The 22,079-nt window shown below is 28.9% G+C and overlaps 1 protein-coding gene across 1 annotated transcript; it reads left to right on the top strand.

Annotated features, from left to right (window-relative positions):
• The first annotated feature begins 16,405 nt into the window (after window positions 1-16,405).
• Window positions 16,406-20,652, top strand: LOC114397278 (trans-cinnamate 4-monooxygenase). The gene is made up of 4 exons (XM_028359364.1): window positions 16,406-16,915; window positions 17,197-17,558; window positions 18,154-18,290; window positions 19,797-20,652. The coding sequence occupies exons 1-4, from the start codon at window positions 16,493-16,495 to the stop codon at window positions 20,393-20,395; spliced, it is 1,521 nt and encodes a 506-aa protein (XP_028215165.1). The 5' UTR covers window positions 16,406-16,492; the 3' UTR covers window positions 20,396-20,652.
• Window positions 20,653-22,079: the final 1,427 nt, after the last annotated feature.

Below are 22,079 nucleotides of genomic sequence, written 5' to 3'. Positions count from 1 at the left end.
GGACCAAATTCATAAACAGTGTTACGCTGCAACAATATATTATATAAAAAACATTATATAGAAGGATTTTTATTAATAAAATATCAGATCATTGCATGTTTTAGAGTCTTCTCACCTTGCTAGCAGCGTTACTTGCTATTGCTGCTGTTACCATGAACAAGAACAGAATCACCGCAATTTTGCTTTTTGCAAAAGCCATTGTGTTGTCTATCTAATAGAAAAAATTAAAAGTAAAACAACTAGAAAAACCTGAGGGAATATAGGGTGCTGAATGAAATCATTCTTATTTATAGTGTAGGTTTTTTTTTTCCTTAGAAAAATATCGTGGTTACCTTTTTTAGTTTAATTGTGTTCGATGCTAACGTGTTTTTCTAGATATATTCTGTCCAATTTTAATTAAGGAAATTGTTTCAGGTTCTTTCATCATTCACAAGATTGAGATTGATTGTTCATTCAATTCCCCTTTTGTAAATTTTGCATGTGTGACTGCGTGTAGGATTTTAATTACGTTGGAGCAACTTTAAACACAATCCATATTGATTTCCTAGTTATTGTAACCGTGATAAAGCAATTTCAATTTTAATCAGCTTTGATTATTATTGTTTTATTAAATAATTATTTTGATAAGATTTTTAATTAAAATTAAAGATATTTTTATTTATCATGATAAAGATTGATAATGCGAAGTAAATTATGATAGAGATTATTCTCCAAAAAAAATTATGATAAAGTTTACGATAATAAGAAGTAAATCTTTTTATAATTTGATCAAAAGAATTCTTAATAATTGGATTATTGAATCAATAACATGGATAAATTAGCATGTGTACCTGTGGATACGAGGAATGACAATTCTATCCGAATCATATAGATCTCCGTAAAAATCCATGATAAATAAAATAATTACTCATTTATTGGGTATAGATTCCGGTGCGAGTACCTTTGTTTTTAACCTTGAGAGATATAATGATATATTATGTTCCTTAATCATCCAAGAATAATAAAAAAAAAAGATCACGTTATTTCTAAGAGATATATCACGTTCTTTAATTCACCAAAAAACGATTATTTTTACTATAGAGATAAATCACAATCTTCATTTACTCATAGATAGATCACATTTTTTAATTCAAAAAATATCGCCTTCCTTATTTGCTCAGTTTCTTAATTTTTCCTATTTATTGTAAAAGATCTTTAAATAGTACTTTAATTTTTGTAATATTTTATTATTATGATTATGTTTTATAAAGATATTTGAATGAAGATTTAAATTAATAACTAATATATTTTTAAACAATATTTCATTTATCAACTTTTCATAATTAATTAAAGTACAGATACCAATAAGATGTGGACATGTGACTTGTTTGGTAGATAACTTTGTTTGGTAGATAACTTTGTTCTTTAAATAGGTGATCATGGATCCTCTAAAAGAATGTATTTTTAGCATTTTTCATTTAAACCTAAAAGAAGATATTAAAAAAAAAAACATTTCTATCTTATGACAAAGATTGTGCAAGGAGGGGGTGCATAATCGTACTACCAAAACCCTTGAGTATAACTACCATGCGAGGATAAAGAATCTATACAAGAGTTATCCTTGCAATAAATATCACTAACTAAAAAATTATTCGTTGAATCTTTGAAAATGTGAATATTAAGTACATATTTGATTTGAAGATCAAATTATTGTGACATGTATTTTAATGTAATCCAACATATGAAAGCAAAAACAAGAATTCGGATCATTTTGCAAAAATATTTTTGCCTCTAACATATCTTTTCACGATTTGCAAACATGCACTGAGTTGGTATCAATAATCGTGGTTTGATGTTAATTTGTGGGCTTACTTACATAAAGTACAGCTACAAATATCTGGGGTTTTGCCAATTATAATAATAATTAGAACAAGCATGTTCACCTTGATTAAGAAGAAATATTTTATCAACAAAATGAGTCATATCTTATGGTGTAATGATTTTAATTTTAATATAACTGCTATGAGGCGGCACACACGATGCCTTCTGAGGTTAGTGTCACTACACTAGTGATAAATTAGGATTGACTTACTTGGTCAACATTTCATTCATGATAATAACATAGCTTTTTTAATATTGTTGGAATTATGACAAGTTATTCTCCATTTCGCCATACTGTGTCAACGCGCTTTTTGGGCTTGGGCCAGTGCTATTTGTTACTTTTATATGGATTTCATTTTTTTTCTGACCATACCATACCAGTCTTCTCTTTTCGTTTTCCAAAAACACTTGTGACAACTCCTTTAACACAACAACAACCCCATAATCTTCCTTAGAGAGCACTACCTTCTCTTCTGAGAACACCATTTTGATCGTTTGTTGCATAATCATATCCTCATTTTGGCAAAATGACGTAAGTAGGGTCCTTTTAGAAACTATTTCCTGCACAGGGTCTGTTTTCGAACAAATTCCGCAGGAGGTCTATTTTTGTTAGGGTTCCGCCACTTGAACTGACGAAATATGCATGCATAGTTTCCGCCACTTGAACTAGTGAGTTCCACCCCAAAGGTTTCCGTCACTTGGACTAGCTAGATATCCATGTCATCCATGCATCCATTCATGCACCATATGTGGTTTCGACAGTTTGACTGGCAAGATTCTTGCGTTGGGTTGCGGGCCACTGGTTCCGCCAGTGAGGTTAGCGGGATGCTTATCATTGATTCCGTCCATGAGGATAGCGGGATGCTGGTAGTTTTTGCAGTCTATTATTGAAACGTATAGGTTGAAAACAAATGATACTAAAATGCAATCTGTTATAAACATTTGGCTATTATTAAAAAAAAAAGCAATCGGGTTTAATGTTGCGTGAAAAGAAATAATTTCATTTCAAATAGTTTTAAAAATTTTATTCCAATTAGTTTTAATGAGATTTTCAATTTATACATTTTTATTAAATCAATTCGGATGCAAAATTCACTCTCAAAATTTGTTTTAAGCAATTAATGTTGATTCCTATTAGTTTTAATGAGATTTTTATATCTATAAAAGAAATAGTTTGAAATCAATAATCTGATTTAAAAAAATCTCGATGAGGCAAAGTTCATTGCCAAAATCCGTTGTCAGCAATCAATGTTGATTCAAATTAATTTTAATGAAACTTTTAGCTAAACATTTTTAATAATTAATTAATTTGGAAATTTTTAGCTAAACCTCTTTATATATTTAGAGCTAGGAACTTTTCCAAGGAAGCCCCCTAGCATTAAACCCGATTTTGATTATGGAAGATCTCCAAGAATGATTTCCGAATTAATTAATTATTAAAAATGTATAGCTAAAAATTTCATTAAAATTAATTTGAATCAACATTGATTGCTGACAACGGATTTTGGCAATGAATTTTGCCTCATCGAATTTTTTTTAAAACAGATTGATTTCAAACTATTTCTTTTATAGATATAAAAATCTCATTAAAACTAATAGGAATCAACATTAATTGCTTAAAACAAAGTTTGATAGTGAATTTTGCATCCGAATTGATTTAATAAAAACGTATAGATTGAAAATCTCATTAAAACTAATTGGAATAAATTTTTTAAAACTATTTGAAATGAAATTATTTCTTTTCACACAACATTAAACCCGATTGCTTTTTTTTTTTTAATAATAGCCAAATGTTTATAACATATTGCATTTTAAGTGTTTGAGCCTCTATCATTAGTTTTCAACCTATATGTTTCAATAATAGACTGCAAAAACTACAAGCATTCACCTGTCCTCATGGGCGGAATCAATAACAAGCATCCCGCTATCCTCATTGGCGAAACCAGTGGCCCGTGACACAGCGCAAGGATCTCGCCAGTCAAATTGGCGGAACCAACCATGGATGGTGCATGAATGGATGGATGAGCTGGATGGCATGGGTATCTCGCTAGTCCAAGTGGCATAAATCTTTGGGGTGAAACCCACTAGTCCAAGTGGCGGAAACAATGCATGCATGTTCCGTCAGTCCAAGTGGCGAAATCCTAAAAAAAACAAACCCCTAAAGAATTTATTCGAAAATAGACCCTCTACAGGAAATAGTTTTTAAAAGGATCCCGTTTACATCATTTTACCCCTCATTTTCATTAACCAGGATTGGGTTTGTTTGAATAAATTTCTCCATAAACACTTACAAGAAAAGAAAATGAGAGAAATGAGATTTTTTTTCAAAATTAATTTATACATAAATTAACTTTTAAAGAAGTTAACATAAGATATCATCTACAAATTAATTTGTACATAATTTAATTTTATCATATGTAAAAGTTTTTTTTTTCATTTCTCCTTTTTATTTTTATTCTTCTCTTATAAGTATTTTTAGAGAAAGTTATTCAAATAGACTCATACCCTACTACCACCATTAGATATATAAGCTAAGAAAAAATTGAGACCATTGTCATCAACTCATCTTTACAGAGATCAAATGTTGATTAAACCTAAATAATATCTCTACAACTTTCATCTTTAACGGAATTGAATACTGTATTATGATTTTAGCCAACCTCATTTAGCGGAAACTTTTATTAAAGTTTTTTTTCCTTGGTAAGTAAGGGTTCAGTTTGAGTACATGACATATTAGGTGAGAAAAAAAAAATCTGCAGATCATGCTCGTTTTTTCAAAGACGTATGAATATACTATCTATCTATCTATATATATATATATATATTTCATAAGACTTTCGGTTTAGCATTGTACAAAACGCTATGTCAAACCGTACATCTTTCTTTGCTGCCTAGATAATACCGCATATTAATTTGCATTAGAATACAAACTTACGCAACAGATTTTAAAATTGATAGATACTGCTGTCTGCTGCAATTGAAAATTGAAGGGATGTGTATATATATACACAATAGTAAAAGTCTTTGTTATTATTTTATCCGGTATATAATACAAGTTGATGGTGACGGAACTAATTTGAATTTGATGGAAAAACAAGAATGAATTGTTGAATTATATAAAATATTCAAAAAAAAATTGTTCTCTTTGATTTGAAATACTTTTAATGAAACATCACTGATTATTATACTCTAGCGTCCATGTGGAACTAACTGAAGTCGGAAACATGATCAGAAGTTGTTGCTGTTGTTTCGTTGAGGCAATGAAGGAAGGTGGTTGCTACTATGGCCGAATCTATATTTGCTTTGGGGGCAGTTACCTCCACTAATTTTTTTTTTTTTTAATGTAAGATACATGTGTAATTATAACTTTTTTTCATAACTTGAAATGCAATATAAAGAAGTCAAACTATACTATAAATATACATTTAAAAAAAACTGTACTATAAATATTTCTCAATTTAATTCCTTCTCTCTCTCTCTTCCTTTAATCTCCTTTCTCAACCATCAAATTAATTTTATAATTCTTAATTGACCTAATTTGTGATTGGAAAGATTTGTGTCCACTGTGGGGTGATGATCGATGAGCTTAGAAGACAAGGATAGGTAAGGTAATGGGCTTGGATCAGTGAGAGCCATGTCTAGAACATTAATTAAACAAAAAAAATATTGGAATTAAGCTAAAAGGATTAATCCATCATAATTAACATGATGAATGGAAATATTAGACCTTTTATTTATAATTAATGTAAACACTTATACACACACTATTTTATATTATAAACTTTTATAATTTTTATACTAAATATTTTCATCATTTAGTTATGATACAGTTTATATATGTGTGTATTGTATTTTAGTAGCATTACAATATTGAATGGCTGATTTTCTACTGACATATAGCATGACGTGGAGGAATGTAATTTTATAAACGTTTTTGGAATTACGAGTGGTTGCTATTGTACTCGTGGTTGGATGTAGGAAAGGTGACTTTTTTGTTTGAGTTAGGTATTCCACATCTCCATCTCCTGGGTCTTTTTCTGTGGTAGTAGGTGAGACAGCCTCACTTGTGACAAACCACTACTTCAATTTGGAACTGGTCTTTAACTCAAATGCACAATTGGTTCTTCTTATTCATTTTTTTTTATCATATTATTCATACAAAATATTTATTAATCAAAAAATTTGTTTGATTATCTTTATAGAGTTTCTCCTCTCATCTTGTTTTCTTGCCTTCTATTGCTTCCATCTTTACTCTTGAATCATACCTAGGACTCTCTTTTTTTTTTTTTTTTGCTACTGATTAAATAAATTGACCAAGTCATTGTCAGACGTATCTAATCCTCACAAATTATTAACATTTCTTTTAAGAAAGCTTTCCTTAATTTTCTTTTCTTCCCCTTTTATGAAGAAATCATTTCTTTTATCAACTTTGCCAAAACTATTAACATTTTAACTATTTTCTGAAAATAATTAAACCAAATGTGGATGTGTTTTTCCTCTATATATATACAATGGAAGAGTAAGTAGAAGACAAAATTTACTATACAAATACATTGGTATGAGTTTGAAAAGAAAAAGTAAAGTACACGCAACTTAACTATACAAATTGCAATATTATAGTATAATGGATTTGCTGTTAGATACATTGGTGGCTTGCACGTGCGAACTACCATCTTTGACCCTTTTTTAGTGGCACGATACCTTTGCTGCTTATTTGACTAACAGTATGAGTTTGCATTTAGGTCTCACTTTCGATCATTAGAGGGTTTGAATAATTCAGTAGCACTGTATTCGTTGGACCGTTCATGATAAACGTACGACAACGTTACGTTTAACAGTTTTCCATTTCTTTTTTCTGGTCAATGGATTTGTTATGATTATTATTTAATTTTTTTAAGTACGATGTAGGGAAAAAAAAGTGATTTTCGACAAATCCAACAAATAGGAAAGAGTGTAAAAAAATTGAATTAGAGAATAAACTAGTAGCATTTCTCTTTTATTAATTTACCATCATTTAATTTGGTTATTTTTTTAATTCATTCAACTGCTTACAACAAGATTTGTCCACCTGCCTATTCAAATGGACTAACATATTTTGTATTATCCTCTAAAAAAACATATTTTGAATTATATTTCATAAATTTAGCTTAATTACAAGTTATTATTAAAGTTAATTGGAATATATATATATATATATATATATATATATATATATATTAATTTTTTAAAACGTAGACTATTAGTATTATTAAATTGACTTAAATAACTTTTTAGCCTATCAAATAAGTATCTTATTCAACTGACATAAAATTATTTTAATTTAACTAGCCATCTCATATTTACATTATAAATCCTTTCTCGAAAGGAGAAATTAACAAAGTTTAAAGTTGTTAAACAAGTTTATTTCTTAAAACAATTACCTTATAAATTGTTTTATATATAATATTTCGGTCATTATATATCAAAATTAATCAAATATTTAGATTGTATTTGATTTCGCGTTCAACCACGTTAAGTTTTCTTATTCTATGCATCAATGGTATACGGCGCCCCTTATTTGCTTGACAGGGTAAGAATGCAGGGGTAATACTGGTGGAGGAAGATGCACCATGAAAATAAGTACACGAAAGTGACAGAGGGGTAATTAAGTAATTGCCACCATTATCAAGGGTCTGTACTAATTGACGTAGGATAGTGTGTTGGTTGTGTAGGAACTGGAACTAATTTGTAGTAGTATTTGAAAAGGGTATTTCTTGTACCCATGTAGTATAACTATAATATATCTTTCATTTTGATGATAAAAAAAATTAATGTAAAATAAACTTAGTGTTACCTCAAACAAGATTGCTTAGAAAGAAAGTCAAGCAATCAAACTTTCTTTTTCTTCTTATAATTAACATCAAGTAATTTTATTAGAATCTATGAATCTTTCATTTGAAAAAATGGAAATCCTGGCCTATTATTGAATAATACTTCTCAAAAATTAAAATTCTTGATCAATGATGAAATAATATTATCATTTTTTTTATTAAAATACCAAAGTGGATGATTGACTCATAAGATATTCTTGGATGAGCACAAATCTAACACCTCATTGATCTTATACATAACCAACAAAAATTTAACAAATAATAAATAAAAGAAAAAATATTTATCATTTACTAGTATCAATATGATTCTTTTTAATAAGGAAAATAATATAATTTGTTTGCTTAAATAACAATTTGATCCTATGAATATATATTAAATATTTACATAATAAAATTTTGTTATATTTTGTTCATAAATAACCAAATGATTTTTTTATAAATATAATTTATATGTATTTTAATATTATTATTATTAATATATTTATATGTATTTTTAAATATCTTTAATTTTTTTAAAAGTAAAACTGAAGGAGTTTGACCTATCCATTTTTCTTCTGAATTTTTTTTAACTAAAACCCTTGATTTTTTTAGGTGGCAATGTCACCCACCCATTTCTCTTATGCAACTTTTTTGGGTTATTCATTTCTTAAATATATTATGTAAACTATATTATATATAATATATCAAATAGACTATTATTTATATATTTTAAAATATATTTATATACACATTTTAAAATACATATAAATATTTTAGAAAACATATAAAATGATTATTCTATGTTTTTTTACTGTTCTAGGCTAATTTTTAACAAGTTAGATTATGATTTTTTTTTAAAGTTTGTTTAATTAAAAATCAAGTTTAAAATCAGCATATTTTTTTAAAGTTTAACAAGCCTATAATAATTATAATAAATAAATAAATATAAAATATATTTATAAGACTCCTCATTCAGTTGGTTAGTTACGTATTTTATTTCACATAAATAAAATATAACAAGAGAAATTAATTTTTTTATTATATAAATATTTAATGTATCTTCATATGATCATATTGTTATTTAAGGATTAAAAGGAATTAGATTAATTCTAATAAATAATAAATATTTTTTATATTTTATTAGTTATTAATTTTTTTATTGATTGTGTGTAAGCAAAAGGTGTAAGATTTGTATTCATCTAAAAAACATCTCTTGACTTATTTCATACATAGTATGAAATCTTTTAACACATATTCTTATTTCTCAATCATATCTCAATAATATTCTATGATCCAGATAATTGGTCAAATTTCAGAAAATCACTTTATAGAAGTTGATTGATATACTCTTTGTATAGTCACACAATAACATGTATCAAGACTAATTAAATTGATATTTTACTCGATCTACCAATGGTAGCGTGGAGAAAATTAACGCAAACGTCATTATAGGCCAACGATACAAAATCAGGTGATGGCTATGTGGCTGTTTATTTTGGAACTAAAACCTTGTTTATTGGAAGGATTTTTTTTCTGCATAGAAGAGCATCGAGAAGTCAAATTCTTTGGATGAAACAAGTACGTTCTACAGTTGAACGATTGTCCAAAAGGAAATTGCAGAAACAGACAAGCCAAAAGGAAGAAGAGCGAAAGGGCAAAAAAAAAAACGTTTATAACATTTTGTTAGCATTAGTTTAGTTACTTTTGTTGAGATTCTTATTTGAAAATCGAAAGAAATTAAGAGGTACTATATAAAGAGGTATATAAAACCAGCACGTATTTGGTATCAATTATTCAATAATGGAATGAGGTCCATGAGGATTGAAAAGATGAGAATTAGAGATCAAGAGAATATTATTTTTTTTCTTTTTAGAAAATGAAGGTGCAATAATTTTTTTTAAAAAAGAAAAAGATTTCAATATGTTTCTTCTCTCTAAAAGATTTATGAATTTTGTATTTAATTTGGTTCCTAATAAAAAAATTTCTTCACTTTTGGTTATGGGAAAGAATTTCATTTTATATTTTGTTATTATCATTACGTTGAGTCTTTTAAGTGATCCTAAATTTTGATTTTATAATTGTCAATATATTTTTTTTACCATATAATGATGTGTCAAATTAACAATATCCATGTAACAACAAAGATGAACAACAAGGGATCAAAAGTCAATAAAAAATATTAAAAAACAAATACTAAGCTCAAAAATTTTTCAAAAACCAAAAACATATTTAAATTTATATATATAAATTACAATTTACAAGTATCATTTATGAAAGACGATCATGCTAAAGTTAAACCAAATTAATATAAACAACAATTTTTTTTATTCAAATATTTATTGTAGTTTTATATGTAAGTTTTGAATTTAAAATTAATGATTAAGTTAGAACAATACCATCAATTGATTAATACACAAGCTGTGTGAGTAAGTAAAATATGAATAGTTATGTATAGTTGGTTGATTGAACGAAAACTAACACCATATTGAGCAGATAAAATACAATAATACTAAATTAATCTATTATGAATAACCTAAATTGGCATTGTGTATTTTATGGACTTAAATAAATATTTTATTGTTTTGTAATAAAAAAAAACTTTAAATTGTTTGACTAATTGTATTTTGCGAATTGAGGGATGAACGTTGAATGTTAGAAAAGTCCAAGTGGCAGTGCTGCTGCTGCTGCTGCCAACCCCCAAAAGAAGAAAATAATATTCAACAAGTAACGGCCCATTGAGTCCACTTTTGTTGACGGCGTGCGCTACTACTAGCTTAGAAGAATGCTAATATGTGTTTGTTTCTCTAAACATTGTAAACTGAGTTCTAAAGCTACATTCCAGTTTTTCAGGAATTTGTCATGGTTTTAAAGGAGAAAAAAAATCACTTTGGACTATGTTACAAACAGAAATGCAAATAGAGTTTAATGCTTTTCTGGGTTATTATGATAACATAAAAGTAGATAAAAAAAGGGAATGAATTAAGAATACAAAATGATAGGAATATAATAAACTTTTTATCCTATTTAGCATTTAATTTATATTAAATAAGTAAATTCATTTTCTTTTTTTTATAAGGATTCGAGAAAAAAAATTAGCATATATTAATTAATTAAGTAAAAAGGAATTGAGTGAAAAGAGAGACGATGAGTTTCAATAACTTAAAGAATATTTTGATAAAATAGTACAATTTACTAATAATTTTAATAAAAATTAGCACATATTAATTAATTAAGTAGATTTTTATTATTTGAGTGAGGGTTTTCACTTTTGGATACATTAGATTTGTGTTGTAGGATCTTACTTCCTTGTTCTTTTGTAACTGTTTATTAAGCATGTTATATAAAAATCAAGAAATACAATAATATTTTGTTTTAATAAGTAATTGTGAGGTTTTTTTATTTTATCCTTTTTTATTTTCATTCCACAACAAATACATATGTAAATTGATTAAAGATTAGGAAAGAAGTAAGAATATAATTGATAAAAGATAATTGATACGATCTTGAACTTTACAAATGACAAAGAAATAGACAAAAAAATCTCCAAAAATTCAAAAATTAAAAAGGAGCGAAGGGAATATTATCTAAAATAACATACGTGGGTAAAATGTTTTTCGCCCAAAAGTTTAAGATTAAATTTGTAATCTTATTATATAAAATAATTTATTATATAAAGTAATATATGTGGGTGAACAATTTTTCCCAAAAAATTTAAGGTTAAATTTATAATTTTAAAGACATGTAAACTTAAAAATAAAGTAATAAAGATATTTCTAATTCAATTTCTTTTCACTTGATAACGTCGAACCATGCTAGCCTGCAGCTCGGGTTATTGATGTAGTGGAAGTTTTTTTTTTTTTTTTTATCAACCCACACGAATAAATAGGAATTCCATTCGCATTTCTCCTCAAAGCTCACATAAGTACATATTTGTTGTTTGACTTAGGCATTTTTTACTTTTGGATGCATTAAATTTGTGCTGTAAAATCTTATTATATAAAGTAATATACATGGGTGAAAAGTTCAAGGTTAACTTTGTAATTCAAATACTTGTCAAGTTAAAAAAAATTGTTATAAAGATATTTTAATTTAATTATGTTTCACTTGGAGGCATTGAATCATGCCAACATGTGACATGAGTTATTCATGCAATGAAAGTTTATTTTTTTATCCATCCATGTGAATAAATACGAATTATATATATTCGCATGACACCTTATAGCTACATAAGTAGATCTTTGTTGTTTGACTTAGGACTTTTTACTTTTGGGTGCATTGAATTTGTGTTGCAGAATCTTATTATATAAGCTAATATGCATGGGTGAAAAGTTTTTGCCCCAATAGTTTAAGGTTAAGTTTGTAATCTTATCATGTAAAATAATATACATGGGTGAACAATTCCCCTAAAAGTTTAAGGTTAAATTTATAATTTAAAAAACACCCTTAAAAAAGAAAATGATAAAGATATTTTTAATTCGGCTGTGTTTCACTTTGTCACACTCAATCATGCCAACAAGTAACACGAGTTATTAATGCAGTGGAAGTTTTTTTATCAACCGATGTGAATAAATATGAATTTCATTCGCATGTCACCTCATAGCTCACAGAAGCGTATCTTTGTTGTTTGATTGAGGGCTTTCACTTTTGGGTGCATTAAATTTGTGCTGTAAAATCTTATTATATAAAGTAATATACATGGGTGAAAAGTTTCTCCCCCAAAAGTTTAAGGTTAAATTTGTAATCTTATTATATAAAGTAATATACATGGTTGAAAAATTTTCCTTCAAAAGTTTAAGGTTAAATTTGGAATTTCAAATATACTTCAACTTAAAATGATAGCAATAAAGATAATTTTAACTTGATTTTGTTTCACTTGGCCACACTAAATCATGCTAACATGCGACATGCGAGTTATTCATGCAGTTGAAGTTTTTTTTTTATCAACCCATGTGAATAAATATGAATTATATTCGCATGTCATCTCATAGCTCACATAAGTTGATCTTTGTTGTTTAACTAAGGATTTTTCACTTTTGGGTGCAATAAATTTATGCTGCAAAATCTTGTAATATAAAGTAATATACATGGGTGAAAAGTTTCTCTCCCAAAAGTTTAAGGTTAAATTTGTAATAAAGTAATATACATAGGGGAAAAATTCTCCCCCTAAAAATTAATTTAAGGTTAAATTTATAATTTTAAATACATGTCAACTTAAAAAAAAAAAATAAAGATATCTTTAATTAGATTTTGTTTCACTTGGCCACATGAGTTATTCATGTAGAAGAAATTTTTTTATCAATCCATGTGAATAAGTATGAATTTTATTTGCATGTCACCTCATAACTAAGAGAAGTAGATATTTGTTGTTTAACCAAGGACTTTTCACTTAGATATAAATATTTTTTCATGTAAGTTTTGTATTGATATTAAGAATTGAGGGTTAAGCTACTCATATCTGAGAAATTTAGAAGGTGTTTGGTTTGATTGTTTTCTGTTTTCATTTTCACTGAAAATAGAAAACGGTGATGAAAATGTGTTTGGTTGGATTTTTGAAAATATTTTCGGTGAAAATGAAAACAGAAAACATCTAGAAAATGAAAACAATAAATTCTCGTTTTTAATGTTTACAGTTGAAAACAAAAACATCATTTCAGGTAAAATGAAATTGCGGTAACAATAAATATAATTTTAAGCAAATATAAAAATATAAAAAAACAAGAAGTCAATATATAATAAATTTTCAGTATTTTTATTTCATAAAAACAGAAAACAAAAACTCAAACCAAACATGTTTTCAAAATTCAAATTTTTTGAAAATAAAAATAGTTTTCAGAAAATAAAAACAAAAAATGAAAATACAAATAAAAAAAATACCCTTACCCATTAGAGATTTTAGAGTTACCCATTAGAGATTTTAGAGTTTGGCCCTTGATAATTATATGGGCTTAATTCTCAATAATGTCTCTCCACTATATATAAACAAATTCAAAATTGATTAAGCCTTTGTTAAAATTTACTAACGGTTTAAGCATTATTTATAAGCCAAATTAAGATTGCCCCCAAATAAAATATCACCCATCTTAATTTTCCTTCACATCAATTACAATTTACAAATCCTATTGTGTGCAATTGAGGTTTTCCACATAGCTACTTTTGGAAAATAATGGTGCGGGTGTGAAGGTATACCCGATCACCAGATACTCCCCAGTGGTGGAGTGATGATAATGTTTTATATTTTGAACTTCAATGGGGGGTAAGGAAAGGAATTGAACAACATTAATTCAAAACCGGTACCAGTTCTTCTTCAATCAAATATATGGTTTTTTATATGCATGAAGTTGGGATTCATGTTTACAATTATAATTTGAACTTTCACAAAATTAGAATCGGTTTAGAATCATAATTTATATTTTTAGGTTATGAAAAACATAGTGTTTTGAAACTTTAATTACAGATTTTTTTTAATCTCCACAGGAATGAAACTTAATATTAAAGAGTTTATCACATTTCATATATATTGATAGACAAAATAAGCTAGACCCCTCGGTAATTGATAATTACAAGTAAACTAATGTTTGGTTTGAGTAAAAACAATTATTCCATAGGTGATGTTGGGTCAATCGAACGAATTGAAGGAGTGTAAAGGTGATGGTAGTTAAGTGATAACAATGATAATAAAAAAAATCACCTATAAAAAATAAAAATAAAAACTGAATTCCACCTAAAAAATTCTACTAAGGAGAAAGAAAATGCCATGAAAATTAAGAGGTGAGAAGATAGATTATAAATTAGGAGAGAAATTAGGAGAGATAGTATTTTTTTTTTGCATCTCTTTTTTTTTCTTTCTATTTTTCTCAAATCAAACACTCCTAAAATCCATTTTACTACTATTTTCCACTTATGTTCATTTTATGCTATTTATCTCTTCTCTATTTTTATTTTTCATATTTCTTTTTTTTAAGGATATTAATCCTATTTGTCTCCTATAGTACAAATTTCTTTCCTAGCGAAGTAAATGCTTGTCAAATTTAAAAAATTCTTCAAGTAAATACATTAGTTTCTTAATTCTTAGTGTATAGATGAAAATGGCTTATTGGGATAGGAGAGCGAAGATGACAAATACAAGTTATTTATACTACTAGTTAAGAAGATGGCAATTTTATTTTACTTATACAAAAATAAAAATTTCTGGCAGTCACCAACCCCTCCTCACCTACTACAAGCAAAAGCTTAAAGCACGTCATAGGGCGGTACCGTCACGTTCTGTCTGTCTTCTCTGCCTACCATCCACTCAAAGTCAGCGTAATTTAACGCCGTCAGTGTTCCATTCACAATTTCCCCTCCCTGAAGCATGCTCCAAAAGCAAAAACACTTTGATTTGAAAATAATTTGAGTTGAAAGTTGAAACTGAAAAACAAATATAAATCTAAATATTTAGCTTAACAAAAATCTAAAAGTAAAAACAATTTTTTTTTATAAAACCATGTCCCGAAATTATGTTATTTAATAATAATAATAATAATTTTTAATCTGTTTATTTCGTGGCTGAAGACTAAAAATATTAATAAACCAGTAAAAAAATGCGTATCTTTTTTTAAGACTCTAAAAAGGGATGAAATCTTCATTAAAAAGGGATGAAATCATAATGTAGGAGCAACTCAAATGATTCAGTACCAGCATAATGAAACACAGTCAACCTTTCACGACAACGACTTAGTACTAAAATACAACTAAACACATCCACGATATAGCATCACACAATACAATTTAAAACATATAAGGCTGCATTCATCAATAAAAAATAAAATAAAAAATTTCGTCACTAAGAATCCCAATGTTCATATAATAATATGGAATGTCATATTCTTTACACTCTTATAAACTTCAAAACAAGGGAAATGACTATATATTAATTTATAATCTCAATTAATCTGTATATAATCAAATTTTGTAATATCTAAAAGGTAATTAATAAAACTCGCCCATAAATTAGTAATTAAGATACATGATATAATCTGGATCATATAGTAGTACATCTGAGTTCTGACTTGGGACCATCTGCAAAAGAGTGCGTGTAAGTTTGTGTTTTTCCTCTCATTTTTTATTATTGGTTAAATTAGTCGTTTTGTCGTTATAGTTTTAGGGTTCTTATTTTTTTTTGTTTTTTTTATTGGTCTTTTTTTTCTTTATAATTTATATTTTAATTTTTTTTAGTTCTTATAATTTAAAAATATTCTTTTTAATCCCTGTAATTTATATTTTAATTCTGTTTTAATCGTAATTTAAAAATTATAAAAACAAAATAAAAATTATGAAATTATAGGAACTAAAAATATTATTTTTATGATTACAAAGATTAAAAAAAATTAAAATATAAATTATAAAGATTAAAAATACCATTTTTAAATTATAAAGATTAAAAAAATAAGAATTATAAGACTATAGGTAATTGAGTAATACTAATAATAGTTAAGCTCCACCCTCATATCCCATAGGCATAACTGATTATATACAGTAATTATCATTATAGTTAATTGAATAATACTAATAATAGTTATTAGTATTAATTTGTTAATGATACGCTTACAACTCTGGGTGAAAGACGTAGTACGTCACAAACACACAAACTCACCACTCAAACCACAAGCTTCACCTAACCCCTATTCGAACTACCATCATAATCCCCTCTATAAAACCCCCATCACAATTCTCAATTCAACCAACCCAACCAAACTGAACCAAATCATCACACACACATACTAAGAAGCAACAATTCTTCTACAATGGATCTCCTCCTTCTGGAAAAGACCCTCATAGGTCTCTTCCTCGCTGCGGTGGTCGCCATCGCCGTCTCCACCCTCCGCGGCCGGAAATTCAAGCTCCCACCGGGCCCACTCCCCGTCCCAATCTTCGGCAACTGGCTCCAAGTCGGCGACGACCTCAACCACCGCAACCTCACCGATTTGGCCAAAAAATTCGGTGACATCTTCCTCCTCCGCATGGGGCAGCGCAACCTCGTCGTGGTTTCTTCCCCTGAGCTCGCCAAAGAGGTTCTCCACACGCAGGGCGTGGAGTTCGGCTCCCGCACCCGCAACGTCGTCTTCGACATCTTCACCGGAAAGGGCCAAGACATGGTCTTCACCGTCTACGGCGAGCACTGGCGCAAAATGCGCCGCATCATGACCGTCCCCTTCTTCACCAACAAGGTATATAGTGCAACAATTTTTTTTTCTTTATCAGTAAACAAGGTTTTCAATATCGGTTACGATCGCGTTGGTTAAAATCATGATAGATTACAGACTAATGTGGTCCTTCTGTTATAACACACAGTTAAAAAAAACCTGGATGTTGCAGCTAAATCAAGGCTGGGACCATTTTAAAAAAATTTATTCAGATATTAATTAATTTTTAGTTTTTGTTAGCATGGAATCGAACCCAGTCAACTTTTTTTTAAAAAAAAATCATTCAATCAACCTTATATTTTTAGGTTGTGCAACAATACCGCCATGGATGGGAATCGGAGGCTGCCGCCGTCGTCGAGGACGTCAAGAAAAACCCCGACGCCGCCGTCTCCGGCACCGTCATCCGCCGCCGCCTTCAGCTCATGATGTACAACAACATGTACCGCATAATGTTCGACCGGAGGTTCGAGAGCGAGGAGGATCCCATCTTCCAGAGGCTAAGAGCCTTGAACGGAGAGAGGAGTCGCTTGGCGCAGAGCTTTGAGTATAACTATGGTGATTTTATTCCCATCTTGAGACCCTTCTTGAAGGGTTACTTGAAGATTTGCAAGGAGGTGAAGGAGACGAGGTTGAAGCTTTTCAAGGATTACTTCGTTGACGAGAGGAAGTAAGTTTTTTCTGTTTCATTTCCTTTCCTTCATTCATTACCTCGCATGTAAACACCCATATCTGGTGAATTTAAAGTGGTGGTGCATTGTAAAAATTTCACTGATGTTTTAAAACTACAAATACTTAATGATAAACAACAATGTTAGAAACACAAACGAAGTGTACGGAAAAAATGTTAGGAGTATGAAAAATATTTTTAACTGTGACGTCGTTTCCTTTTGTTTTGGTTTTAAATCACTTGTGTGATTCCTAAAATACCTTTTTCATTTTGGTACTACACTACTACCTTTGATTGAGTCAACTAGTTTTTTTTTTTTTTTTTTTTTAAGGAGTAGGAGATTAATAATCTTTAAATGGGTCTAAAAAAAGTTTAGCTTCAACTAGGGTGGAAAGTAAATTTTATTTAGTATTAAGATTTTTTTTTTGCAACTGTAGCATATTTTTTATTTTTTTTATATACGTCATTGATGACTTGATCCTAAATTAAATAGCCAATTTTAGGAGTAAATTAAATAGTCAGTTTCTTTGCAAGTTGGAACTTTGGGTTATTTTATTTATTTCTAATCAATTCAATTAAATGGACATTATAACAGGAAGCTTGGAAGCACCAAGAGCACCAACAACAATAATGAACTTAAATGCGCTATTGACCACATTTTGGATGCCCAGAGAAAAGGCGAGATCAACGAAGACAACGTCCTCTACATTGTTGAAAACATCAACGTTGCTGGTAAGATGCTTTGCCTAATATTTTTATCCCCCACGACAAGAAATGTCCTTTATATATTGTTAAAATTAAAATACAAACAAAAATAACAATTATGGTGCAGGACAAGTCAAGTAGAGTTACTAAAATTAATTAAATTTATAAAATATTTTAATTTAAATCATACATCTTTTTTTTCATTTCATATATATATATATATATATATATATATATATATATATATATATATATTAACTTTAGAACAATTAAGCAAAGTCGGGGCGTACGTCACTTTAAATGTAGTTATCTTTTCAGCGTCGTTAACTGACGAGAAATTTATTTGCTTATGTAAGAAGTTATGGTGCTGCACCGCAATTGCATCAACCATTTTATAGAAATGAAGTTTTTTAAAAAACAATTGACTGATTCTTTTTTCCGAAATTTAGGTTATTTATAAAAGTACATATAATTTTTCTGGTACAAGGATTGATTGCTGCCTTTATAACCTACATAAAAATTGCGCCAGTGATATTTTTACTAACTTTTTTTTTTTTACTACCAAACATAACGGTATTTAATGAGCACACAAATATTTCATGGTCATTTTCCCGTTTTTTTAGAGGGGGCGAACGGGACACGTAGTTATGGATTCATTGAATGAATGAATAAGGGGGTTAGGTGGATGGATTGAACTGGTGGCTTTCCCATGCCATGTTGGGGTTCATTCTTATCTCTTTCTCAACTTGTTTGTTCTGACGTGTGACCTTAATTAATTTAAACGGATACTTGTTCTTATCTTTCTTATTTTTACGTAGAAAAATATTTATTGTACAACCTTGAGTTCTCTATAATTTGAGAGAGAAAAGAAAAAAAAAGAGATAATTGATTAATTTGATTGATGATATAATATGAAATGAAGAGAGATATAGAAAAAAAAAAAGAATTGTTGATGTAATGTTTAAATTTTTTTTATTGTCAACATACCATTACTCTTTTATCTATATTGTGATTGTGGATAACTTTTTAATTTTGTTTTTGTTGTGTTTCACTGTTTTCTAGTCCCAAATATGAGTCGAGGTTATCATACTCTGTCGTACTGGTGGTAGTAGTAGGTAATGATAGTGACCAAACTTTTAGGTGGACCCACCTCCGCCAAAAGTCGCATGTGGTTTACTTGATTATTTTGGTTTAGATTAGAAAGTAAGAGAAGAAAAAGATGCGGGGCTTTTAAGTTTTCAAATAGGGTAGGTACTTGTTAGGAGAAGGGGAAAACAAAAGGCATGGTATGATTAAGATGGTATCATGGAAATCCAAACCTTAGTTTAGTTTATTGAAAAACTACATATATTATAGAGTTTAACAAAAAAATTATTATTGATATAAATAATTATTAAAGATAACCTGATTAATCATATAAAACAATCCGTGATTAAATGATTATATAAAACATCATGGATAAATTGTTTATTGTATATTACTATCATATATGATAGTTTTTTCTGATGTGGCAATTATGTATTATTGGTACAGCAATTGAAACAACTCTATGGTCGATTGAGTGGGGCATTGCTGAGCTTGTGAACCACCCAGAGATCCAGCAAAAGTTAAGGGATGAGATTGACAGAGTTCTTGGAGCAGGGCACCAAGTGACTGAGCCAGACATCCAAAAGCTCCCATACCTCCAAGCAGTGGTCAAGGAAACTCTTCGTCTTAGAATGGCAATCCCTCTCCTTGTACCACACATGAACCTCCACGACGCAAAGCTTGGGGGCTATGATATCCCAGCTGAGAGCAAGATCTTGGTGAATGCATGGTGGCTGGCCAACAACCCTGCACACTGGAAGAAGCCAGAGGAGTTCCGGCCTGAGAGGTTCTTCGAGGAGGAGTCGCTTGTTGAAGCCAATGGCAATGACTTTAGGTACCTTCCCTTTGGTGTTGGCAGAAGAAGCTGCCCTGGAATCATTCTTGCATTGCCAATTCTTGGCATCACTTTGGGACGTTTGGTCCAAAACTTTGAGCTCTTGCCTCCCCCTGGCCAGTCACAGATTGACACTAGTGAGAAAGGAGGGCAATTTAGCTTGCACATACTCAAGCATTCCACCATTGTGGCAAAGCCAAGGTCATTTTAGACTCCACCACATGATCATGATCATATGATCAATCCCCTTAATTTTTTCTTTTTTCTTTTCCCTTTTCTTTACTCTGTATTGTATCAATGCTTGAAAATGGGGTTGTTCCAAAAATGTCATATATATTTGGCCTGCTAATGGGTATTGTAAATCTCTGAACTTGAAGTGATGCACGGTTTTGAGATGGTTTTCTAATAAACCTACACTTTTGTCTCTAAATACTCTGTTTCATATAGTAGAACTTTATTGTTGTAGCAGAGCCAGTATTTGTGTATTACTAGCATGTCTACTTTTAGATTGGGCTTTGTGCATTCATCTCTCTTGAAAAATTGCAACTGCTTGATGAACTGAAAAAAAAAACGTAAAAAAAGATTTTCAAATAAAAATCTTATTTGAAGTATAAATTATTTTAACTAGTAAATATATTAAATAATGTATTTTCATTAACTTTTTTTATTTCTTTAATACTATTAAGTCATTAATTAAAAAGACATTCAAAATTAATTATTAAATAAAGTAGTTTCTTTTAAAGAAATTACAATATAACAGTCTATAATAATACATTCATTTTGGGGTTTTAATTCTTTTACATCACTTTTTTAAAACTTCTTTGCCTCCCCCTCTCTTTATTACATTATTACTTATCATGCATATCTCATTACTAAAAATACAATATCCACGTATAACTACCTCCCCCTCTTTTCATTATTCTCTTCTTCTCGCGAGTGTCTATATCGTGTTAGATGTGAAATGATTTGTGCCATCTCAAGTCAAATAAGCGAAAGTACAAAACAGAAGAACAATAATTAAAAAATAAAAATCTCTTACAATATTTTGAATCAATAATGATTGTAAAGTTTACTGTAATAATTTATGCAGCTTTTCATATATAGTTTTTAGTAGAAAATAACGGTATTAAACAAAAAGACATAAGAAGTGAAGAGAAAAAGACATAAGATAAGATGATAAGAAGCATATTGGAGCATAATAAATTTAAAGAAAAAAATTAATAAATTGCTCTACTTAAAAGCCATCTTGAGTGTATATTCTTTTTAATACTGATTATCATTTATTAAATTTACACATTCTTAATAATAAAACTCATTAATTAAAAATTAAGACTCACGTAAATTTGTGATTTTCAATACTAAAATTCAGACAGTAAGAAATACATTTTAAAATGAATTTAATGGTTACATATTATCAATATAAAGCAGTAAAAGAAATTATATTGTTAATCTTTAAAAATTATTACTGATATAATTTTTAAAATAATTATTGTAAAAGTTAATCAATTTATTATATAAGAATAATTTATAATTAAATGATGTTATATTATAATATCTTTACGTAATATATTTTCTCATGTAAAACAGTATGTTGCAAGTATATTATTTTTTATGAGTAATATCATAGTGTACGGACGTATAAAAAATAGTGTACGTGGAGCATTCAATTCGTACCATATACAATAATTAATTACAATGACTATTTAATGACCCTAATTATGCTCTTGTGTGATCTGATTATTCCAAAATAAACCCAAAAAATGAGAAGCTTCTAACCCTAAACTCATTGTAATGAAACAACAATGCTGGTGGGTGAGCCGTGCATGTAATGGCTTTGTCTTCCACGTTTCAAAGTCTTATTTATTGATTTTTTCTTAAGTCATAGAAATTGAGAA

The sequence above is a fragment of the Glycine soja genome, chromosome 2 (assembly GCF_004193775.1).
Source record: "Glycine soja cultivar W05 chromosome 2, ASM419377v2, whole genome shotgun sequence".
Classification (NCBI taxonomy): Eukaryota; Viridiplantae; Streptophyta; class Magnoliopsida; order Fabales; family Fabaceae; genus Glycine; species Glycine soja.
This window is presented reverse-complemented; position numbering and strand designations above follow the sequence as displayed.

Coding starts and splice junctions, on each gene's coding strand:
- LOC114397278 (XM_028359364.1), top strand. CDS start 16,493: ATGGATCTCCTCCTTCTGGAAAAGACCCTCATAGGTCTCTTCCTCGCT. Junction 17,559..18,153: donor TACTTCGTTGACGAGAGGAA/GTAAGTTTTTTC, acceptor ACATTATAACAG/GAAGCTTGGAAGCACCAAGA. Junction 18,291..19,796: donor TGAAAACATCAACGTTGCTG/GTAAGATGCTTT, acceptor TTATTGGTACAG/CAATTGAAACAACTCTATGG.